Source organism: Heterodontus francisci, chromosome 6 (assembly GCF_036365525.1).
Source record: "Heterodontus francisci isolate sHetFra1 chromosome 6, sHetFra1.hap1, whole genome shotgun sequence".
Classification (NCBI taxonomy): domain Eukaryota; kingdom Metazoa; phylum Chordata; class Chondrichthyes; order Heterodontiformes; family Heterodontidae; genus Heterodontus; species Heterodontus francisci.
The window spans coordinates 5054132-5079609 of NC_090376.1; the positions used below are offsets into that span (position 1 = coordinate 5054132).

The following is a 25478-nucleotide window of genomic DNA, read 5'->3' on the forward strand; positions in this document are numbered from 1 at the left end:
AAAATTGCACAAGACGGGGCAAAAGCTGGGTTTTTTCCCCTTTTTTCATAATGGAGACATTCTGGACACTGATGTGTCAGCAGTGACTCACTGGGTTGCACTCACCTCTGTACAAAGGTTGTGGATTCAAGCCACACTCCAGAGATTTGAGAACATAATCCAGGCTGACACATCCAGTGCCAGTGTTGAGGGAGTGCCGCACAGTTGGAAGTGCTGTCTTTTCAGATAGTATGTTAAACTGAGGCCCTATCTGCCCTCTCATGGACATAAAAGAACTAACAGCCACCATTGGAAGAAGAGCAGGGGAGTTCTCCTGTGTCCTGGCCAATATTTGTCCCTCGATCACTAAAACAGGTTATCTGTTCATTATCGCATTTATGATAGTCCATATCTGTGAGTAGGTTCTTGCTGTGCACGTATTCTGCCATGTTTTCTACATTAGAATGGTGGCTGCGCTTCCAAAAGTACACAATTGGCTACGAAGTGCTTTAGGGAGACCTGAGGCTGTGAAAGGCTCTTTTGAAATGCAGGTCAGTCTTGGCATTTCAGTTAACTGGAACCCCAAAGACAGCACTGCTGTGGTATAACAGTAAAGACAACATTGGAAAATTACTGTCCTTGCAAAACAACTTTCCATCTAGCTGGATGTGTGCTTTTGCAGGTGGCTGGTGCTCAGAGCTGACCTTATTTCCTGCAATTCCTGTTCTAGGTGACTCATTTCTCCAAGTACGGGCTCCAGGATTCGGATGAGGAGGAGACTGACCTGCCTTCGAAGGCTGAAACAAAGAAGCTGAAAACAGCAGCTCTTCCAGGCCAGGAGGCCGCACAAGTCTGCAAGCCCACCCTGCCACAAGAGGTAACTCCGTGCCCAACTTCACTGCCAGTCTGCCACGCTCCCCCATTCAATTAGCCCATGCTTGATCTTTATCTCAACTACATGCGTGGACTGCTTCCTGACATCACCCCAGAGGCCTTGCTCGAAGGTTTTCACCCCTTGTTCTGAATTGATCCATCAGAGGAAATGGGTAGATCAAGAGAAATCATCAGATCCCTACATTATTTTAAACACCTCCATGAGACTCCTTAACTCAAGGGAAAACAAATGAAGTTATACAATCTGGATTGTGAAGGTCAGAACAATCGCAGACACTGCAGTTGTGCTGAGCTATTTCAGGTGCCAGCACCCCCTCCCCCACCCCCCGCACCCCACCAAAAGGTCGAGTAAATGAAAACCTATGCTGCAAACACATCTCCCTTGTCAGATGTCACTCTGTGAGTAGCACTCTCCCCTCTTGTCAGAAGACTGTGGTTTCAAGTCCCATACCAGAGACTTGAGCACATAATTCAGGCTGACACTGCCAGTGCAGTACTGAGGAAGTTAATCTGAGGCTCCATCTAGAGCATAGCTACCTGACGACGTGTCAGGTTTGGGTCGAGCCTCTCTTCCGGGTCCAAAATTCGGGCTCAAGTCAGGCTGGACGTGGACAGAGATCATGACGAACAGAAATCAGAGGTGAGAAGAATGGGGTGGGTGGGGGGGGGGGGGGGGCGTCGGGGGTGAGGGGAAAGAAACAGCTGCAAGTTCTGACATAAAGCACCCGAGAGAAATTAACCCAACCCCTTACACTGAAATCTATCAAGTCCAGGAGAAACTGACCAACCCGGGGACGATGCTGGTAACTGCACTAAGTACAGAAACATCAACTGAGCTTTTGCTTTAATCTATACTTGGCCCAAGGATTTTAAATTATCTGGAAGTAGGAAGATTAAACTTCCCAATCTGAGTTTTCCACGGAGATTTTTATTTTGTTAATGACATCGAAACTTGATACAGTTCAGAAGCTTGTTTGTTATATTGCATGATTTCCTGAAGTGGATGCTTTTGTCCCGCGAGTGCTCAGGGTCGCGGCACCTTCGCATGTTTGAAATCAGTGTTTGTTTTTTTTTAAACTTCATGATAATTGAACACGGGTACATCAACAACTGGCACCTGTACTTGATCACTGGTCTAAAGCCAGGCTACACGACCAAACCCGAATACATGTGTCGGGGTCGGGCATTTAAAAAAAAATTTAAAGGGTTTGGTTCGGGCCCCGGTTGGGATTTAATTTTGTACCCAAGCCAAGCTTTAGCTCCATCTACCCCCTCGAGTGGATGTAAAAGGTCTCTGGGCACTAGTTTGAAGTAGAGCCAGGGAACTCTCCCTGGTGTCATGTTTATCAACCAACAATACTCAAAAGACTGATCTGGTCATTATCTCTCTGCTGTTTGTGAATTTTGCTGTGCACATTGTCTGCCTTCTTTCCTATGTTACGACAGTCACTACATCTCAAATGTTTCAATGGCTGCAAAGCACTTTGGGACATCCTGAGGTTGTGAAGGGCACTGTAGAAAAGAGTCCTTATTTACAAAATGGAAGCTTAAATCGCTTGCTCTTTGCCTCCTCGGCCCTCCTGGTTGTGCATAAAACAGTGCAGGTCTTTTGCTCTGCTATAATTAGGCTGATTTCAGCCCAAGCTCTGAACAGTCACTGCTTTTAGTGATCTGACGGATCCTGACTTTTTGTCCCTAGAATCCAGTGATGCAGCAGCTGGGGCGTGTGACCGAACTCGACAGCGACATGGCTGACATCACCCAGGAGCCTATGCCAGATGCTTTCTTGGACGAGGACAGCACGGAGGAGCAGGACCCTGTCTCAGCCTCCAGCAACATTGCGTCCAGCTTGGGCATCAACCCCCACACTCTCCAGGTAATGAGCTCTCTCCGCTGATGACTCCCGGTGCTGGGCGACCTAAGTGATTACTGACTTAGTTGCCAGGGCAGTATTTGCAGGATTACACTTGGTGTGTTCCCTACATCATGGTTAATATTCAGAGAGACTTGGGTGTGCTCGTACAAGTTTGCACGCATGTACAGCAAGCAATCAGGAAGGTAAACTGCATGTTGGTCTTTATAGCAAGGGGATTGGAGTAGAAGAACAAGGAAATTTGCTGCAGTTCTACACAGTTTTGATGGGGCCCAACCTGGAGTACCGTTCTGATGAAAGGTCACAGACCTGAAACGTTAACTCGGCTTCTCTCTCCACAGATGCTGTCTGACCTGAGTATTTCCAGCACTTACTGTTTTTATTTCTGGAGTACTGTGTCCTTTTGGTCTTCATATTTAAGGAAGAATATACTTACATTGGAGGCAGTACAGTGAAGGTTCACTAGATTGGTCCCTGGGATGAGAGGGTTGTCATGTGATGTGAGGCTATTCTCTCTGGAGTTCAGAAGAATGAGAGGTGATCTCATTGAAACATGCAAGATTCTGACGGGGCTTGACAGGATAGACACAGAAGTTGTTACGCCTTGCTGGAGAATCGAGAACATGGGGGCACAGTCTCAGGATAAAGGATTGGTCATTTAGGACTGAGATGAGGAGAAACTGCTTCACTCAGAGGGTTGTGAATCTTTGGAATTCTCTATCCTAGAGAGTTGTGGATTCTCAGTTGTGGGTACATTTAAGGCTGAGAGAGATTTTTGTTCTCTCTGAATCGGGATATGGGGAGTGGGTGGGAAAGTGCAGTTGAGGCAGAAGATCAGCCATGGTCGTATTGAATGGTGGAGCAGGTTCGAGGGCCCATGTTTTACACTCCTGATCCTATTTCTCATGCTTTAATGCTCTTGGGCGGTTGGGCAATGGGAGGAAGATCGTTCTTGCTTGTGATTCTAGTAACACTTGCTAGAAAAGGCATGTATTGTGTGAGGGCAGGATCTGGCTTTATCATGCTTTCCACGCTGGCTCTCTAGACTGGCCTGTAAAGTATGAAGTAGTCTCCATGGCAGGCACTTAATTAACAAAAGCACCATTTATTTTGATGAATTCTCAATGTGGACATTGCTGGCAAGGCTGGCATTTATTGCCCTGAGAAGGTGATGGTGGACCTTACTGATCTGATGGAATAAAGTGACTTGATGGGCCACCAGAGGCGGTTGTTAAATGTCAACCAGTGACATTGGATTGAAGTTCCACACAGGCCCAGCCCGGGTAAGGACGGCAGATTTCCTTCTCTAAAGGACATTAGTGAACTATTGGGGTTTTACCACAATTCCTCAGCGCCATAGTCATTTTTATTTATCCCAGATTTTTTTTAAATTCAAATTCTCAAATTGCCCTGGTGGGATTTAAGCTCAGGTTCTCTGGGTTGCTAGTCTACGACACCACCACACCTGTTGCGCCTTCGTGAAGCTGTTCAGGTGATGAGAATCTAAAATCCAAGCCTGATTTCTGTACTCTCTACTCCTCCAGATAATGAAGGCCTCGCTGTTGAGTGAAGATGAGGAAATGGATGGCGGGTTGGATCAGCGCTTTGCACAACGCATGGTTGAAGAGGATTACCAGAAGATGTTGCCACGGCAGAGCTTGCCAAAGCAGGGACAAAGATCGAGGGGCTTGGGTAAATGCTGTTCTCATGGTGGAATTTTAAGACCAGTGCAATTGCACAGGGCCAGTGGCACAGGCTGGCACTGATCTCGCTCAGAGTGCCTGGTATTGTCATATGGATTCAACAGAAATGCTCTTGAGGATGAGCAGATGCGTACAGACCTTTATACTGTATCAACCCTTTTTATATAAAGTGGCCTTGATACCCCAGGCCCCTTTTATATATTTCTGTTGAGGGGGGCCTTTATTCCCCAGGCCCCCTTTATAAACATTTTAAAGTAACTTTATTAAAAACAGATAAATAAAACAAAAACTTAATTTAAAACAGCATTGTCTGCATCAATGATGCACTCCAGCCCCTGTGGTGCCCACCGGTCGCGGAAGGCCTCAAGCGAACCGGCAGACACTGCATGCTCTTTCTCCGGGGACACACGGGCACGAACGTATCCTCGGAAGAGGGGCAGGCAATCAGGGCAGACTGACCCCCGAGGGCCAGCAGCCTGTACCTGTGAAATGCCACCTTGGCCAGGCCCAGGTGCAGACCGATGAGATCCTCCTCCTAGCCCACCCCCCTCCACACTGGGTGCCCAAAGATCAGGAGCATGGGGCTGAAGTGCAGCCACAACTTGAGGAGCAGCCCCTTTAAATACTCAAACAGGGGCTGCAACCTCGCACATTCCATATATATATATATGGAACACAGACTCGTCCAGGCCACAGAAATTACAGGGGGCCTGGGAGTCCATGAACCTACTTAAAAGTATTGCACTGGACTGCCCTGTGCAGCACCCTCCACCCAGGTCCCCGATGTAAAGGAGGAGGACTCCCACATAGAGACACCTCCACCAGGGTTTCCCCTCGCCGCCAGATGGCAACACGACTGCCACTGTGTGTCCAGGCGGCTGATGAGGGCGAGGAAGTGGGGAGTGTGCAGGAGCTGCCCGTACAGGAAACCCCTCTGTGCTGTGTGTAAAGGTACAGAGAGCATTTCTGAGAGGCAGCTAAGGTTGTGCGGGACCAGCTCCCAAGGACGGTTTCAGGGCAGTGATGAGCAGTTCCAGCTGAGTGGGGGTCAGCTCGGCCAGGAGTGCTCCACACTCCCGAGCCCCCTCGTAACCGCAGTGAGGGGCATCCTGGGGGCTTCAGCTACTCCTCCGCCCGTCGGTTCGTCCCCAGATCCGGATATCCAGGAGCGGAGGAGTGATCAGATTGGAGGCGACCATGTTCCAAGCTCTGAATAGATCTCGGTAAAAGACAGTCAACTCCCTCAAAGGCGCAGCTAACATTCTCCGCCGGGAGCTGCGTGTCGTCTTGAAGGCGTTGCCCCGGCGGAAAAAGTACATCACCAGCGCGCACCATCTGGGAGGACACTCGACGTACAGGTATCTCTGCAGGGTCCGAAGGCGGAGAGTTTCTTTTAAATTCATTCACGGGATGTGGGCGTCGCTGGCTAGGCCAGCATTTATTGCCCATCCCTAATTGCCCTTGAGAAGGTGGTGGTGAGCTGCCTTCCTGAACCGCTGCAGTCCATGTGGGATAGGTACACCCACAGTGCTGTTAGGAAGGGAGTTCCAGGATTTTGACCCAGCGACAGTGAAGGAACTGCGATATAGTTCCAAGTCACGATGGTGTGTGACTTGGAGGGGAAATTGCAGATGGTGGTGGTCCCATGTATTTGCTGCCCTTTCCTTCTAGTTGGTAGAGCTCATGGGTTTGGAAGGTGCTGTCTAAGGAGCCTTGGTGCGTTGCTGCAGTGCATCTTGTAGATGGTACACACTGCTGCCACTGTGCGTCGGTGGTGGAGGGAGTGAATGTTTGTAGATGGGGTGCCAATCAAGCGGGCTGCTTTGTCCTTGATGGTGTCGAGCTTCTTGAGTGTTGTTGGAGCTGCACCCATCCAGGCAAGTGGAGAGTATTCCATCACACTCCTGACTTGTGCCTTGTAGATTGTGGACAGGCTTTGGGGAGTCAGGAGGTGAGTTACTTGCCTCAGGATTCCTAGCCTCTGATCTGCTCTTGTAGCCACTGTATTTATATGGCTACTCCAGTTCAGTTTTCGGTCAATGGTAGCCCCTAGGATGTTGATAGTGGGGGATTCTGCGATGGTAATGCTGTTGAATGTCATGGGGAGATGGTTAGATTCTCTCTTGTTGGAGATGGTCATTGCCTGGCACTTGTGTGGCGCGAATGTTACTTGCCACTTATCAGCCCAAGCCTGGATATTGTCCAGGTCTTGCTGCATTTCTGCACAGACTGCTTCAGTATCTGAGGAGTCACGAATGGTACTGAACATTGTGCAATCATCAGCGAACATCCCAACTTCTGACCTTATGATTGAAGGAAGGTCATTGATGAAGCAGCTGAAGATGGTTGGTCCTAGGACACTACCCTGAGGAACTCCTGCAGCGATGTCCTGGAGCTCAGATGATTGACCTCCAACAACCACAACCATCTTCATTTGCGCTAGGTATGACTCCAGCCAGCGGAGCGTTTTCCCCCTGATTCTCATTGACCTCCGTTTTGTTAGGGCTCCTTGATGCCATACTCGGTCAAATGCTGCCTTGATGTCCAGGGCAGTCACTCTCACTTCACCTCTGGAGTTCAGCTCTTTTGTCCATGTTTGAACCAAGGCTGTAATGAGGTCAGGAGCTGAGTGGCCCTGGCGGAACCCAAACTGAGCATCACTGAGCAGGTTGCTAAGCAAGTGCTGCTTGATGGCACTGTTGATGACACCTTCCATCACTTTACTGATGATTGAGAGTAGGCTAATGGGGCAGTAGTTGGCTGGGTTGGATTTGTCTTGCTTTTTGTGTACAGGACATACCTGGGCAATTTTCCACATTGCAGGGTAGATGCCAGTGTTGTAGCTGTACTGGAACAGCTTGGTGAGGGGTGCGGCAAGTTCTGGAGCACAGGTCTTCAGTACTATTGCCGGAATGTTGTCAGGCCCCATAGCCTTTTGCAGTATCCAGTGCCTTCAGTTGTTTCTTGATATCACGTGGAGTGAATCGAAATGGCTGAAGTTTGACATCTGTGATGCTGGGGACTTCAGGAGGAGGCCGAGATGGATCATCAACTCGGCACTTCTGGCTGAAGATTGTTGCAAATGCTTCAGCTTTATCTTTCGCACTGATGTGCTGGGCTCCTCCATCATTGAGGATGGGGATATTTGTGGAGCCACCTCCTCCAGTTAGTTGTTTAATTGTCCACCACCATTCACGGCTGGATGTGGCAGGACTGCAGAGCTTAGATCTGATCCGTTGGTTATGGGATCGCTTAGCTCTGTCTATCGCATGCTGCTTACGCAGTTTGGTATGCCAGTAGTCCTGGGTTGTAGCTTCACCAGGTTGACATCTCATTTTGAGGTATGCCTGGTGCTGCTCCTGGCATGCCCTCCTGCACTCTTCTTTGAACCAGGATTGGTCTCCTGGCTTGATGGTAATGGTAGAGTGGGGGATATGCCGGGCCATGAGGTTACAGATTGTGGTTGCGTACAATTCTGCTGCTGCTGATGGCCCACAGCGCCTCATAGATGCCCAGTTTTGCATTGCTAGATCTGTTCGAAATCTATCCCATTCAGCACGGTGATAGTGCCACACAACACGATGGACGGTATCCTCAATGTGCAGGTGGGACTTCGTCTCCACAAGGACTGTGCGGTGGTCACTCCTACCAATACTGTCATGGACAGATGCATCTGAGGCAGGCAGATTGGTGAGGACGAGGTCAAGTATGTTCTTCCCTCATGTTCGTTCCCCCACCACCTGCCGCAGACCCAGTCTAGCAGCCATGTCCTTTAGGACTCGGCCAGCTCAGTCAGTAGTGTTGCTACCGAGCCACTCATGGTGATGGACATTGAAGTCCCCCACCCAGAGTACATTTTGTGCCCTTGCCACCCTCAGTGCTTCCTCCAAGTGCTGTTCAACATGGAGGAGTACTGAGTCATTAGCTGAGGCAAGGCGGTAGGTGGTAATCAGTAGGAGGTTACCTTGCCCATGTTTGACCTGATGCCATGAGACTTCATGAGGTCCGGAGTCAATGTTGAGGACTCCCAGGGCAACTCCCTCCCCACTGTATACCACTGTGCCACCACCTCTGCTGGGTCTGTCCTGCTGGTGGAACAGGACATACCCAGGGATGGTGATTGCAGTGTCTGGGACATTGTCTGTCAGGTATGATTCCGTGAGTATGACTATGTCAGGCTGTTGCTTGACTAGTCAGTGGGACAGTTCTCCCAACTTTGGCACAAGCCCCCAGATGTTAGTAAGGAGGACTTTGCTGGGTCAACAAGGCTGGGTTTTCCGAAGTCATTTCCGGTGCCTTGGTCGATGCCGGGTGGTCCGTCCGGTTTCATTCCTTTTTATAGACTTTGTAGCGGTTAGTTACAACTGAGTGGCTTGCTGGGCCATTTCAGAGGGCATGTAAGAGTTAACCACATTGCTGTGGGTCTGGAGTCACATGTAGGCCAGACCAGGTAAGGACAGCAGATTTCCTTCCCTGAAGGACATTAGTGAACCAGATGGGTTTTTACAACAATCGACATGGCCATCATTAGACTAGTTTTAATTCCAGATTTTTATTAAGTTCAAATTCCACCTTCTGCTGTGGTGGGATTCGAACCCATGTCCCCAGAGAATATCCTGGGTCTCTGGGTTACTAGTCCAGTGATAATACCACTACGCCACCGCCTACCCTACAGCCTGGGTGCGCATGCATGCCAATGACTGGCCGCCCTCCTCGATCAGGAGACTCAGGACTATGGCAGAGACCCAATGTTTCCTCTTGCCCCAAAAAAAATCGATGAGCTGCTTCTGGATCTTGGTGGCAAATGCAGGGGGCGGGGCCAAAATGACCAACTGGTACCACAGCATGGAGGCCACCAGTTGGTTTATGACTAGCGCTCGGCCCCTGTAGGAAAGCACTCTGAGCAGTCCTGTCCAGCGCCCCAGCCGAGTGACTTTCGCTTCCAACTCCTGCCAGTTTACCGGCCAGGCTTCCTCAGCGGGGCTAAGGTGGACTCCCAGATAGAGCAGGTGCGTGGTGCTCCACGCAAAAGCTGTTAACTCCTCCGGCAGGGAGTCCACCATCTCCATCAAGGCCTCGGCTTCAACCTCCATACCCCACTGTCCAGATCCCTTGGGGCCCAAGTTCAGCTGCATCGGGCCTAGGGCTAAGCACGGGCTCAAGTTGTTCTGTGTCCAGGGGGTGTGCCTTCAGGTGTTTTGACTTGTGCCATGTCTTCCTTCCACTCGGACGGGTCTCCCCCCTCCCCACCGGAGGCTGTGAAAACCACTGCCTCCAGAACTGCCTGAGCGGTGAGTTTTGCAAGAGTCGGTGGAGGCGCAGCAGTGCCACCCTGGGCCGTCGAGGTGGAATTGGTGGCCCGGAGGTTGGGGCAGCACTTCCGAACATGCCCCACCCCCTTGCAGGCATGGCACCGTGCCCTAATCGAGGTCCAGAAAACACAGTAGGCTGCCCCCTGGAACTCTACATTAAATTGACCTCTGTAACCTCCTCCCATGCCAGCCGTGTAAATACCTAGCGGTGGAAGGAGTATATATGTCGGAGGCTGTTTGCCCGAATTCAGAGCGGGACTGGGTGAGCCCTGTCTTTATCTCCCCCAGATGGTGCAGATGGGGAAGGAGGAGCTCACCAGGAATGAAGGACAGGACATTGGACAAAATGACCTGTTGCGTAGAGGCCTCCAGGGGGTCCACTGGCAGAAAGGTCCCGCCCACAGTGAGCCCCTTGCTCAGGGCTAGGGACACTGCCCGCTCAGTCTTCAGGAAAAACAGTCTTCCCGTACATTTTAGAGGCAGCTTCTATTGACATGTTGAGGTGGACATAGCTCTTGACCCTAAGCTTTGATGTTATCAGCACAAATGGTGACGGGGCAACAGGTGCAGCCGCAGCAAAATACGTGCGAGCAGGCCCCGCCACCAGTGCAGAGGGACTTGCCATGGGGTCAAAGAGCCACGCCCACCCCTCAGAAACAAAGCAAATAACAGGTTTTTTTAAAACTGAAGCACTATGATGGGGGCTGGGTGTAGAGGAGATAAGGGTCGAAAGGAGAGGATAGGTGGCCGAGTGTTAGAAGGGAGAGAGGCTGTGAGGATGTTGCTCTACGATCGGTGATCAGAGCACCTTCCACAAGTCCAGTCTTTCAGTCAGGGGAGGGTTCTTCACCCGGTTCGGTTGGAGCCATCAGGTTCTCTCCTTTTCCTGCCGTTGTATGAAGACTTTCTTCAGCCAGGCAGCTCCAGCCGTCCTGAGCCACGCAGTTGGGGTGGGGAAGGAGCCCCCTTTGTGCAGGATGGAAGAAAAACACGAGCAAGTACAGGGGCTCCCTATAGAATTTGGCAGCCCCACCCCTGGATCTTCCGGCACCTCCTTCCCCCAACAGTCCAAACAACAAACAATTCTCTGGTGCTCCAACACCCACCTCTCCAAAATAACTTGTAGGTTTTCTTCTTACAAAATAGAAACACTTCCAAAGTTGAAGTTCTAAGTTGCAGCTCTCTGCTGTCTCCTCTCCAGTTGCAACACCAACCAGCCTGCTCAGGTGTGCTGTTTTGCCTAATTGCACACAGGAAGTGTTCCAAACTCTCGAGCCAATCCCGTGCTGTACCTGTCCTGGGAGTGTTTGATGGGACAGTGTAGAGGGAGCTTTACTCTGTATCTAACCCTGTGCTGTACCTGTCCTGGGAGTGTTTGCTGGGACAGTGTAGAGGGAGCTTTACTCTGTATCTAGCCTTGTGCTGTACCTGTCCTGCAGAGTGTTTGATGGGGACAGTGTAGAGGGAGCTTTACTCTGTATCTAACCCCGTGCTGTAGCTGTGGGTCAACAGAAAGCAGTGAACTTGTTAAATTTTCACAACAATCCACCAAATTTAATGTTATTGAATTCAATTTCATGACTTACCACAATGAGATGGATCACTTCAAGCTCGAGGTTGCTAGTCTGACGCAGTAAACATTACCTTGTATCCATCACAATCTCCAGAAGGCTACTGAGAGGCAGGATATTTCACTTGCTTTCTTTTCAACTTTGTTCCAGGTGGAAGCTTCTTTAATTCTAGCTTCAGCAAAACGTTCCTGCCTTGCAGCGGGCAGCAAGAGCTGAGGAGTTTCCGGTCTGCAACTAGTGTGGAGGCTATTCGCGCACCATTCCTTCATTCCTGGCCGGTGGCAGGCCAGCTGCCTTCCACTTTTGCTGTGCACAGCCAGCAGCCAGAGGTCCAGCTGAAGACAGTGGGCGTTCGGCGGCAACAGAGGTTGGTGCCAATGGAGCAGTCGGTTACCAAGGGCAAAGGGAGGCTTCTGATGGACATGGCCCTTTTCGCTGGTCGCTCATTCCGGGTGGGTTGGGCACCCAATTGCATTCTGTGTCACAGTGGAGACCAGCTGAGCTGTTGTGTTGCAGAGGAGAGTCCTGATTCGTGCAACATGGAGTACAACTTCTTTCCAAAGCCAGCTAAGATCAAACAGTAAGTAACTGATATCACCGAGATGAATCATCAAATGAGGCCATGTGGGTGGAGCTCAAATAAAAAAGGGGCAGCCACACTACTAGGAGTGTACTGTAGACCCCCAAATAGTGAGAGGGAGGTAGAAGAACAAATATGCAGGCAAATTTGAGTGCAAATACTATAGGGCAATAATAGTTGAGGATTTCAACTACCCCAATATCAACTGGGATACAATCAATGTGAAGGGTACAAAGGGGACAAAATTCTTGAACTATGTTCGAGAACTATTTTAGCCAGCACGTAACAAGCCCAACAAGAGAGGGCGCAGTTCTAGATTTAGTCTTCGGTAATGATGCTGGGCAAGTAGAGGAAGTAACAGTGGGTGACCGTTTTGGAGATGGTGACTATAATGGAGTCAGTTTTAGCATAACCATCATAAAGGACAAAGATGAAACAGGAGTAAAAGTTCTAAATTGGGAGAAGGCAAATTTTAAGAAACTGAAAGGTGACCTGGCGAAAGTGGACTGGATACATCTACTTCAAGGAAAATCAGTGGCAAACCAGTGGGAGGCATTCAAAAGCGAGATACTGCAGGCACAGTGTAGGCATGTCCCCACAAGGATAAAAGGGTGGTACTGCCAAATCTAGAGCCCCCTAGTTATCTAGAAGCTTACAGAGTAAGTTAAAGCAGAAAAAGGAAGCTTATGATGATCGCAAAAATCTTAGTACTTTAGAAAGCCTAGAGGAGTATAGAAAGTGCAGGGGTGAAGTAAAAAAGGAAATTAGAAAAGCAAAGAGAAGACATGAAAAATTATTGGCAGGTAAAATCAAGAAAAACCCAAAGATAGTTATCCTCTTGCTCTTAATGTACTGATAAAATATCAGATATAAAGGGAACTTGTGCATGGATGCAGAAGATATGGGCAGGGTTCTAAATGAGTTTTTTGTCTCTTCACAGAGAGGGTTGATGTAGACATTGTAGTTAAAGAGGGGGAGTGTGAAATATTAGATGCGATGAGCATAATGAGAGAGGATGTACGCGAGGGTCTGACATCCTTGAAAGTGGATAAATCGCCAGGGCTGGATGGATTGTATCCCAGGTTGTTGAAGGAAGCCAGGCAGGAAATAGCGGATGCGCTGAGGATTATCTTCAAATCTTCACTATATACGGGAGAGGTACCAGACAATTGGAGGTCTGTGAATAGTGTACCATTGTTTAAAAAGGATGCAAGGGTTAGACCAAATAATTATAGGCTGGTCAGTCTGACCTTGGTGGTGGGCAGACTGTTAGAATCTATTGAGGGACAGGATAAACTGCCACTTAGAAAGGCACAGATTGATCCGGGATAGTCAGCATGGATTTGTTAACTTAATTGAGTTTTTTGAGAAAGTAACAAGAAAGATTGATGAGAGTAATGCAGTGGATGTGGTCTACGTGGATTTTAGTAAGGCATTTGGCAAGGTCCCACATGGCAGACTGATCAGTAAAAAGAAAGCCCATGGGATACAAGGAAATGTGGCAGGTTGGGACCAGAGTGGGTTAAGGAACAGGAAACAAAAGGTAGTAGTTGGATGATTTTGTGAATGGAAAGCTCTTTCCAGTGGCGTTGCACAGGGCTCAGTGTTGGGTCCCTTGCTGTTTGTGGTATATATTAATGATGTGGACTTAAATGTGGGAGGCATGATTGGGAAATTTGCTGATGACACAAAAGTTGGCGGTGTAGTTAATAGTGAAGAGGATAGCTGCAGACTCCAGAATGATATCAATGGTTTGGTTGAGTGGGTGGAAAAGTGGCAAATTGAATTCAATACAGAGAAGTGAGATAATGCATTTGGGGAGGGCAAATAAAGCGAGGGAATACACAATAAGCAGGAGGATATTTGAGAGGGGTAGAAGAAGTGAGAGACCTTGGAGTGCATGTCCACAAGTCCCTGAAGGTGGCAGGACAGGTAGATAGTGTGGTGAAGAAGGCATATGGAATGCTTTCCTTTATTGGCCGAGGTATAGAATTCAAAAGCCGGGATGTCACGCTGGAACTGTATTTAAAGGCTGGTTAGGCCGCAGTTGGAGTATTGCATAGAGTTCTGGTCACCACATTACAGAAAGGACATAATTGCTCCAGAGAGAATACAGAGGAGATTTACAGGAGTGTTGCTAGGGCTGGAAAGTTGCAGCTATGAGGAAAGATTGGATAGGCTAGGGTTGTTTTCCTTAGAACAGAGGAGGCTGAGGGCTGATTTAATAGTGGTGTACAAAATTATGAGTGGGTGGCGCAGTGGTTAGCACCGCAGCCTCACCGCTCCAGTGACCTGGGTTCGGTTCTGGGTACTGCCTGTACGGAGTTTGAAAGTTCTCCCTGTGGCTGCGTGGGTTTCTGCCGGGTGTTCCGGTTTCCTCCCACAGCCAAAGACTTGCAGGTTGATGGGTAAATTGGTCATTGTAAATTGCCCCTAGTGTAGGTAGGTGGTAGGAGAATGGTGGGGATGTGGTAGGGAATAAGGGATTAATGTAGGATTAGTATATAAATGGGTGGTTGTTGGTCGGCACAGACTCGGTGGGCCGAAGGGCCTGTTTCAGTGCTGTATCTCTCTGACTTTATCACTCAGGATAGACTAGACAGGAAGGACCTGTTGCCCCTAGCGGAGAGGTCAGTTACCAGGGGACAGAGTTAAGGTGATTGGTAGAAGGATTAGAGGAGACATGACGAAAAACATTACCACCCAGAAGGTGGTGGGTGTCTGGAATTCACTGCCAGGAACGGTGGTGCAGGCAGAAACCCTCAATTCTTTCAAAAAGTACCCGGACATGCACCTGAAGTGCTGTAACCAGCAAGGCGATGGACCAGGTGCTGGAAGGTGGGATTAGATTGGGTGGCTAGTTGTTTTTTCAGCCAGCACAGACACAACGGGCTGAATAGCCTCCTTCTGTGCCATAATTTTTCTGTGGTTCTATTTAATTCATGTGTGATGTGGGGATGTGAAATATTGATTGCCTGAACGGTGGTACCAAGCCATACACAATGCTCCTGCAAAGCACTTTGGACCTTTTACTAGGTTAGAGGTCTGATTATAAATGCAAGTTGTTGTGGTGTCCGACCAAATTTGGGTCAGGGTCTGGAGAGGAGGTTTTGAACGTGGAAGACAAAAAGCAGACGTCACTGTGGTCCCATGGGGAGGAAACAAAGGTTAACAAACAGTTACTGAATCCTTTATAAAAAAAAAATATATATTTTTTTAGAATATTACAGCGCAGTACAGGCCTTTCGGCCCTCGATGTTGCGCCGACCTGTGAAACCATCTGACCTACACTATTCCATTTTCATCCATATGTCTATCCAATGACCACTTAAATGCCCTTAAAGTTGGCGAGTCTACTACTGTTGCAGGCAGGGCGTTCCACGCCCCTACTACTCTCTGAGTAAAGAAACTACCTCTGACATCTGTCCTATATCTATCACCCCTCAACTTAAAGCTATGTCCCCTTGTGTTTGCCATCACCATCTGAGGAAAAAGACTCTCACTATCCACCCTATCTAACCCTCTGATTATCTTATATGTCTCTATTAAGTCACCTCTCCTCCTCCTCCTCTCCAACGAAAACAACCTCAAGTCCCTCAGCCTTTCCTCGTAAGACCTTCCCTCCATACCAGGCAACATCCTAGTAAATCTCCTCTGCACCCTTTCCAAAGCTTCCACATCCTTCCTATAATGCGGTGACCAGAACTGCACGCAATACTCCAGGTGCGGTCTCACCAGAGTTTTGTACAGCTGCAGCATGACCTCGTGGCTCCGAAACTCGACCCCTCTACTAATAAAAGCTAACACACCATATGCCTTCTTAACAGCCCTATTAACCTGGTTAGCAACCTTCAGGGATTTATGCACCTGGACACCAAGATCTCTCTGTTCATCTACACTACCAAGAATCTTCCCATTAGCCCAGTACTCTGCATTGCTGTTACTCCTTCCAAAGTGAATCACCTCACACTTTTCCGCATTAAACTCCATTTGCCATCTCTCAGCCCAGCTCTGCAGCCTATCTATGTCCCTCTGTACCCTACAACATCCTTCGGCACTATCCACAACTCCACCGACCTTCGTGTCATCCGCAAATTTACTAACCCACCCTTCTACACCCTCTTCCAGGTCATTTATAAAAATGACAAACAGCAGTGGCCCAAAAACAGACCCTTGCGGTACACCACTAGTAACTAAACTCCAGGATGATCATTTGCCATCAACCACCGCCCTCTGTCGTCTTTCAGCTAGCCAATTTCTGATCCAAAGCTCTAAATCACCTTCAACCCCATACTTCCGTATTTTCTGCAATAGCCTACCGTGGGGAACCTTATCAAACGCCTTACTGAAATCCATATACACCACATCCACTGCTTTACCCTCATCTACCTGTTTGGTCACCTTCTCGAAAAACTCAATAAGGTTTGTGAGGCACGACCTACCCTTCACAAAACCGTGCTGACTATCGCTAATGAACTTATTCTTTTCTAGATGATTATAAATCCTGTCTCTTATAACCTTTTCCAACATTTTACCCACAACCGAAGTAAGGCTCACAGGTCTATAATTACCAGGGCTGTCTCTACTCCCCTTCTTGAACAAGGGGACAACATTTGCTATCCTCCAGTCTTCCGGCACTATTCCTGTCGACAATGACGACATAAAGATTTTCTCACGTCACAAGGCCCCACAGAGAGCAGTGAGATGACTTGACCAGTTCATCTGTTTATGGTGGTGGTTGAGGGATTAATATTGTCCAGGAGAGCTCCCTTCCTCTGAATAGCCATGGGGTCTTTTAACATAAAGCTCAACCAACAGAGCATGAACTTGGGGGATTGCTACTGCTTCTCATGCAAAAGACAGCACCACCTGGCATTTCTGCCTTGCTCCACCACCCACCCACCCCTCTTTTCATGGTGTTCCACTATATTATCCATCCGGATTTGCACTGTCAAGTCCCAGAAAGGCCGGGTACAGTCCAGGTTAAATGCAGAGTGAAAGCTGCCTTTGCTCTACCTGTCGGGTACCCTTCAAACGTAGAATAGAATCATATAGTACAGAAGGAGGCCATTGTGACTGTGCTGGCTGTTCTGCAAGAACTATCCAACTAGTCCCACTCACCTGCTCTTTCTGCATTGCCCTGCAAATTTTTGCGTTTCAAATTTTTATCCAGTTCCTCTTTTTAATTTGATTCCACCCTTTCAGACAGTGCATTCCAGATTGTAACAACTTGCTGTGTTAAAGTTTCCTTGTCTTTCCCCTGCCCCCCTCACAGTATTTTGTCAATTAACTTTTCTGTGTTGTTTTCTTACTGACCCACATGAAACATTCTTGTTTTTACAACTGTCAAAACCCTTCATAATATCTGTATTAAATCCCCCTTTGCCCTTCCCTAAAGAACAACCCCAGATTCTCCAGTCTTTTATTCTTTCATGGGATGTGGGGATTGCTGGCAAGGCCAGCATTTGTTACCCATCCCTAATTGCCCTTAATAACTGAGTAGCTTGCTAAGCCATTTCAGAGGGCAGTTAAGAGTCAACCACATTGCTGTGGGTCTGGAGTCACATAGGCCGGACCAGGTAAGGACAGCAGATTTCCTTCCCTAAAGGACATTAGTAAACCAGATGGGTTTTTATGACTATCGATAATAGTTTCATGGCACCATTACTGAGATCGGCTTTCAATGCCATATTTTTTTTGTTAATTAATTGAATTTAAATTCCATCAGCTGACATGGTAGGATTTGAACCCAAGTCCCCAGAGCATTAGCCTGGGCTTCTGAATTACTAGTTCAGTGATATTACCACTACACCGTCATCTCTCCACATAACCAAAGTCCATCATCCCTGATATCAATCTGGTCAGTAGCTTCAGTGGTGGTGGTACTTTTGTTGGCTTATAATTTATGGTTACCGAGGACTCTTAAGTTGGCAAACCTGTCCGGAGTACGCCAAGTGCTTTAAGGCAGGAACTGTAAAGTGGAAACTGATGGACTGCGGTGAGCTCCCTGCCTCTCTCAAATGGGCCGTGGCTCAGACACTGGAGAAGATCGAAAGGCAGTGGGTGAGGTGCCTAATGGTTGCATAGAACAGTTTGGACTTTGTTCTCCTGACCCCTGCCTCCGTTAGACTTCCAGACCACCATTGCCAGACTCTAGCTATGCCCAGTGTCAGCTGTGGCTCAATGGGTCTCACTCTCCCCTGAGTCACCAGGGCCGCGAGGCCCCTCCAAAGCTCCTAACACAAAATCCACACCAAGGGAGCACTGGACATGACGCCAAACTGAGGCCCCATCTTCCCTGTGCGAGCTTTCTCCTGCCTCATCTTGCTCTCTCTGCAGTCAGTTCTAAAACCTTCACCCATCTTTCCAAAGCTGCTTCTCTGTTTCTCCCCGTCCTTTTTGTTGGAATAGCGACCATGAGTTCAAATCCCACCTTGTTAAGTTGTGAAATCACATTGATAAATCTGCTCATTTATGGGATGGCACCAGGGTTGAAAGTGAGGGTGAAAGCAGCTGGATAGTTAGTTTTGTTAACAAGTGACTCCATTCCCACACTGTGACTGACTTTTCATGCCCTCAGATTACAGTAAATGGTGTGTGGTAGCATTAACTGCATTGTAAGAACAAAGTGGGTGTTTGGTAGGGGGGAACCTCTTCACAATCTCTTCAAACACTTTCTCCCATCTGTCTGCAGTTAGCTGCACACTCAAACTGAAACGCCTTAAGATGATGAATCTCGTTGCTGTTTGGGGAGTGGCTGTTGCCTTCTGAATGCCAAAATGGTGATCAGGATAGTTCAGGCACAGTCGAGGTATGTTCCCTCGAAGGGGAAACATGGGGTAAACAAATCCAGAACTCCATGTGACAAAACAGATTAAGATAAAGAAGAAAAAGTGTGCTTACGACAGATGCCAAGTAGAAAATACTATTGAGAACCAGGCTGAATATAGAAGGTTCAGAGGGGAAGTGAAAAAGCAAGAGAGGGTATGAAAAGAGACTGGCAGTTAACATAAAAGGGAGTCCTAACATTTTCTGTAGACATATAAATAGTAAAAGGGTGGTAAAAGGAGAAGTGGGCCGATTCGGGACCAAAAAGGGGATTTATGTATGGAGGCAGTGGTAGAGCTGACATGAATACTTTGCATCTGTATTTACTGAGGAAGAAGATGCTACCCAGGTCATGGTGAAAGAGGAGGTAATTCAGATACTAGATGGGTTTAAAATTGATAAGGAGGTGGTATTGGATAGGCTATCTGTACTTAAATTGGTAAGGCACCAGGACCAGATGAGGTGCATCCAAGGATACTGAAGGAAGTGAGAGGGGAAATTGCTAAGACATTGGCCATAATTTTTCAGTCTTAGACTCGGGTGATGCCAGAGGACTGGAGAATTGCAAATGTTGTTCAAAAAAGGGTGTAAAGATAAGCCCAGCAACTACAGGCCAGTCAGTTTAACTTTGATGGTGGAGATAATTCTAGAAAGAATAATTCGCGACAAAATTAATAGTCACGTGGACAAATGCGGGTTAATTAAGTCGGCATGAATTTCTTAAGGGAAAATCATGTTTAACTAACTTGCTGGAATTTTTTGAGGTAACAGAGGGTTGATGAGGGCAATGCTGTTGTGTACCTGGACATCCAAAAGGCATTTGATACAGTGCCACACAACAGACTTGAGCAAAGTTATAGCTCATGGAATAAAAGGGACAGTAGCAACATGGATACGAAATTGGCTGAGTGACAGGAAACAGAGTAGTGGTTAATGGATGTTTATCGAGTTGACGGAGGGTTTGTAGTGGAGTTCCCCAGGGTCAGTGTTGGGACCCTTGCTTTTCCTGATATATATTAATGACCTACACTTTTGTGTACAGGGCACAATTTCAAAGTTTGTGGATTATGCGAAACTTGGAAGCATTGTGAACTGTAAGGAGGATAGTGTGGAACTTCAGAAGGACATAGACAAGTTGGTGGAATGGGCAGACAGTTCAATGCAGAGAAGTGTGAAGTGATACATTTTGGTAGGAAGAACAGGGAGAGACAATGTAAAATAAAGGCCATAATTGTAAAGGGGGTGCAGGAACAGAGGGACCTGGGTGGATATGTGCATACGTCATTGAAGGTGACAGGACAGGTTGAGAGAGCAGTTAATAAAGCATACAGTATCCTGGGCTTTATTAATAGGGGCATAGTGTACAAGAGCAAGGATGTTATGTTGAACTTGTATAAGTCACTAGTTCAGCCTCAACTGGAGTATTGCATCCAGTTCTGGGCGCTGCGTCTTAGGAAGGATGTGAGGGCATTGGAGAGAGTACAGAAAAGATTCACGAGAAAGGTTCCAAGAATAAGGAACTTCAGTTATGAAGACACATTGGAGAAGTTGGGACTGTTTTCCGTGAAGCGAAGGCTGAGAGGTGATTTGACAGAGGTATTCAAAATCATGAGGGGTCTGGACAGAGTAGATAGAGAGAAACTGTTCCCACTCTTGAAAGGATCGAGAACGAGGGTACAGTTTTAAAGTAATTGGTAAAAGAAAAAGTGACATGAGGAAAAACTTTTTCACGCAGCGAGTGGCTAAGATCTGGAATGCACTGCCTGAGTGTGTGGTGGAGGCAGGTTCAATTGAAGCATTCAAAAGGGAATTAGACTGTTATATGAAAAGGAAGAATGTGCAGAGTTATGGGGAGAAGGCAGGGGATTGGCATTGGCTGAAATGCTCATTAGGAGAGCCAATAGAGACACGATGGGCCAAATGGCCGCCTCCTGCTCTAACTATTCTCTGGTTCTGGGAGATCAGTTCTCATCCACTTCTTATGTTGCACAGAATTTACAGCATGGTAGCGGGCCATTTATCCTACTGATTATTGCTTCTGTTTATGCTCCTTCCACCCTACTTCATCTCACCTTAGCAGAAGCTACCAGATTGTTGTAAGTAAACATACATCAGCTCAGGGAACCTGCCACCTCTTTTTTTTTTAATAATATATTCATTCATGGGATGTGGGCGTCACTGGCTAGGCCATCATTTATTGCCCATTCCTAATTGCCCTTGAGAAGGTGGTGAGCTGCCTTCTTGAACCGCTGCAGTCCATGTGGGGTAGGGACATCCACAGTGCTGTTAGGAAGGGAGTTCTAGGATTTTGACCCAGTGACAGTGAAGGAACGGCGATATAGTTCAAGTCAGGATGGTGTGTGGCTTGGAAGGGAACTTGCAGGTGGTGGTATTCCCATGCATCTGCTGTCCTTGTCCTTCTAGATGGTAGAGATCGTGGGTTTGGAATGTGCTGTCGAAGGAGCCTTGTTGCGATGCTGCAGTGCATCTTGTAGATGGTACACATTGTTGCCACTGTGCGTTGGTGGTGGAGGGACTAAATGTTTGTGGATGGTGTGCCAATCAAGCGGGCTGCTTTGTCCTGGACGATGTCAAGTTTTTTTAATGTTGGAGCTGCACCCATCCAGGCAAGTGGAGAGTATTCCATCACATTCCTGACTCGTGCCTTGTAGATGGTGGACAGGCTGTGGGGAGTCAGGAGGCGAGTTAGTTGCCGCTGGATTCCGTGTAGCCACGGTATTCATATGGCTACTCCAGTTCACACTCTGGTCAATGGTAACCCCCAGGATGTTGATCGTGGGGGATTCAGCGATGGTAATGCCATGGAATTTCAAGGGCAGATGTTAGATTCTCTTGTTGGGAGATGGTCATTGCCTGGTACTGGTGTGGTGCGAATGTTACTTGCCACTTATCAACCCAAGCCTGGATATTGTCCAGGCCTTGCTGCATTTCTGCATAGACTGCTTCAGTATCTGAGGAGTTGCGAATGGTGCTGAACATTGTGAATACATCAGCGAACATCCCCACTTCTGACCTTATGATTGAAGGAAGGTCATTGATGAACTAGCTGAAGATGGTTGGCCCTAGGACACTACCCTGAGGAACTCCTGCAGTGATGTCCTGGGACTGAGATGATTGGTCTCTAGCAACCACAACCATCTTCCTTTGCACTAGGTTTGACTTCATTCAGTGGAGTGTTTTCCCCCATTCCCATTGACTTCAGTTTTGCTAGGGCTCCATGATGCCATACTCTGTCAAATGCTGCCTTGATGTTAAGGGGAGTCGCACTCGGCTCAGCTCTTGAGTTCAGCTCTTTTGTCCATGTTTGAACCAAGGCTGTAACGAGGTCAGGAGCTGAGTAGCCCTGGTGGAACCCAAGCTGAGCGTCATTGAGCAGGTTATTGCTAAGCAAGTGCTGCTTGATAGCACTGTCGACGACACCTTCATCACTTTATTCAGTCTAGACCGTATGTAACTCGAACCTCACACTGCATGTCCTCCAGCATTACAGTAAATGCTGCATGCTAGCATTGCCCCTTCCCTGTTGAAGGTGAGCACGCTCAGGCATTTGATTCTGTTTGAGGAGTGGTCTCCTGTTAAGTATTTTGAGTTAAGATCCTGTTGTGAATTGGCTGGACAGGATGATGATGAGGATAAAGTGGCTAGTGAGGAGCCTGTGAAAGTGAACACAGACCTTCCGGAGAAGTGGAAAGTAAACCATGGGGGCAGGGTTACAGTGAATAAATGATTCCTGGCTAGGGTTGAATTGTGACTGTGTGTATGTTTGGACTCTGCAGCATTTCAGAGCTCCCATTCAAGGTGCACTTGGAGAAGGTAATGCTGAAGGAAGAACGAGCGAGACCAGATATGTCCCTGTACAAGGAGCAGCTGGAGATTGCGCTGCAACATAGCAACGTGGGCATTGAAGATCAGTGCCCCTTCATCGAACCCCAGAAGGGTGTGGAAGCTTTGCACGAGTATGCAGCTTGGATCCAAGAGGCTGAAGACAGGAGTGAGGAGACACAAGGTAATTGAAGAGTGGAACTCTTTGCTATAACTGGAATCGCACCTCAATTTTAAAGTTCTCATCCTTGTTTTCAAAAATTCCATAGCCTCATCCCTCCCTATCTCTGTAATCTCCTCCAGCTCCAGAACTCTCATCTCTGCGCTCCTCTGATTCCAGCCTCTTGTGCATTCCGATTTGAATTGCTTCACCATTGGCGGCCGTGCCTTCAGCTATCAAGTCCCTAAGTTCTGGAATTTTCTTCTTAAATCTTTCCGCCGCTCTATTCTCTCATTTAAGATGCTCCTTAAGATCTACCTGTTTGACTAAGCTTTTGGTCACCTGTCCTAACATCTCCTCCTGTGACAGAGGAGGAGGATGAGTAGTAGATAGGGACATTTAGATCTTCTGCCTGACCAACCTTATTGTATTCCAATGCTGCATTTCTCTGTCTTGAACCCATTTATCTAGATTAAAATTATCAGCCAGGACTCCATGAGTAGCACACTCACCTCTGGGTCAAAGTTTGTTGGTTTAAAGTCTCACTCCAGAGACTTCAGTTCATAATCCAGACGAACTGACTGATTTTCAGGAAATGTTTAAAGTACTACAGAAAAAGCTGGTTAACAAAATTGAGGCTCATGCAATAGGAGGGTCAGTGTCCAATTGGATCGAAAATTGTCTTAAGGTCAGAAAACAGTGAGTCGAAGTAAATGGTGTTTTTCAGACTGGAGGATGGTAGATAGTGGTGTTCCCCAAGGGTCAGTGCTGGGACCACTGCTTTTTTTTTTAACTATATTAATAACTTGGATCTTGGAATGCAGAGTAGAATTTCAAAATTTGCTGACAACACAAAACTTGGAGGTGTGGCAAACAGCGAGGATGCCCTGAACAGCCTGCAACAGAACATAGGCTGAATGGGCGGAGAGGTGGCAGATGGAGTTTAATACTGGCACGTTGAGGTGATACATTTTGGCAGAAGAAATAGGGACAGGGTATATATACTTAATGCCATAGTTCTAGAGCGTACAGGAACAGAGGGACCTGGGAGTGCATGTGCAGTGATCTTTGAAGGTGGCAGGACATATTGAGAGTGGTTAGTAAAGCATATGGGATCTTGGGCTTCATAAATAGGGGCACTGAGTACAAAAGCATGGAAGTTATGCTGAACCTTTATAAGCTCTGGTTCGGCCCCAAATGGAGTATCGCATTTAGTTGCGGTCACCACACTTCGGGAAGGATGTGAGGGTCCTTGAGAGGGTGCAGAGGAGATTTACCAGAATGTTTCCAGGGATGGAGGATTTTAGTTAAAGGTTAGGTTGGAAAAGCTGGGTTTGTTCTGAAGAGAACAAAAGAGATTGAGAGGAGATTTAATCGACATGTACAAGATCATGACAGGCTTAGATAAGTTGGACAAGAAAAAACTGTTCCCATTAACTGATGGTACAAGGACTGATGGTACGAGCACAGATTGAAGGTTTTGGGCAAAAGATGCAGGAGGAACGTGAGGAAACACTTTTTTTTACGCAGCAGGTGGTAACCTGGAACCTGCTGCCCACAAGGGTGGTGGAAGCGTAGACTATCAATGACTTCAAGAGGAAGTTGGATGGTCACTTGAGGGAAATAGACTTGCAGGGCAACGGAGATCGAGCTGGGAGTGGAACTGACTGGAGAGTTGGCATGGATTCCATGAGCCAAATGGCCGCCTTTGGTGCCGTAAATGACACTCATGACTGTGACACTTCAGTGCCGTTACTGAGGGAGTGCTACACTGTTGGAGATGCTTTTTTTTGGGTGAGACATTAAACCAAGGCCCCATCTGTTTGAGGAAGACCCCATGGCACTATTTTGAAGAGGAGCAAGAGAGCTCCTCCTGGGTTAATATTTTTCCTTTAACTGGCATCACTTAATGACCAGATACATTTTTTTTAACCACATTTTTATTCCGGGGACATGGGTTCAGATCCCACCCCAGCAGCTAGTGGAATTTAAATTCAATTAATCTGGAATTGAAAGCTAGTCTCAGTAATGATGCCATGAAACTATCATTGATTGTCATAAAAACCCATCTGGTTCACTAATGTCCTTTTGGGAAGGAAATCTGCCGTCCTTACCTGGTCTGGCCTATATGTGACTCCAGACCCACAGCAATGTGGCTGACTCTTAACTGCCCTCTAAAATGGCCTAGCAAGCCATTCAGTTGTTTAAGGAAATTAGGGATGGGCAACAAATGCTGGCCTTGCCAGTGATGCCCATGTCCTGTGGAAGAATAAAAAAACTTAATTGGCTGTAAAGCGTTTGGAACATCCTGAGGTCGAGAAAAAGTGTGATTAAGTTTCCTTTTTAGAGGAACTTAAAACATGCATGCCATTATTATTGTGACCAAACCCACAGCACGTCAACTATAATTGTATGCCAAATATTTAGGGGTGGCGCAGTGGTTACCACTGCAGCCTCACAGCTCCAGCGACCCGGGTTCAATTCCGGGTACTGCCTGTGTGGAGTTTGCAAGTTCTCCCTGTGCCTGCGTGGGTTTCCTCCGGGTGCTCCGGTTTCCTCCCACATGCCAAAGACTTGCAGGTTGATAGGTAAATTGACCATTATAAATTGCCTCTAGTATAGGTAGGTGGTAGGGAAAATATAGGGACAGGTGGGGATGTGGTAGGAATATGGAATTCGTGTAGGATTAGTATAAATGGGTGGTTGATGGTCGGCACAGACTCGGTGGGCCGAAG

The 25478-nt window shown here is 47.5% G+C and overlaps 1 protein-coding gene across 5 annotated transcripts in view; it reads left to right on the forward strand.

Annotated features, from left to right (window-relative positions):
* The window catches only part of nup98 (nucleoporin 98 and 96 precursor), a 102546-nt gene that overhangs the window by 58633 nt on the left and 18435 nt on the right, over positions 1 to 25478 (forward strand). For all 5 annotated transcript variants that reach the window (XM_068032997.1, XM_068033000.1, XM_068032998.1 and 2 more), the window contains 5 exons: positions 710 to 856; positions 2573 to 2749; positions 4291 to 4438; positions 11483 to 11912; positions 22538 to 22767. In XM_068032997.1, the coding sequence (XP_067889098.1) occupies positions 710 to 856; positions 2573 to 2749; positions 4291 to 4438; positions 11483 to 11912; positions 22538 to 22767 (1132 nt within the window). The remainder of the gene's footprint in view (positions 1 to 709; positions 857 to 2572; positions 2750 to 4290; positions 4439 to 11482; positions 11913 to 22537; positions 22768 to 25478) is intronic.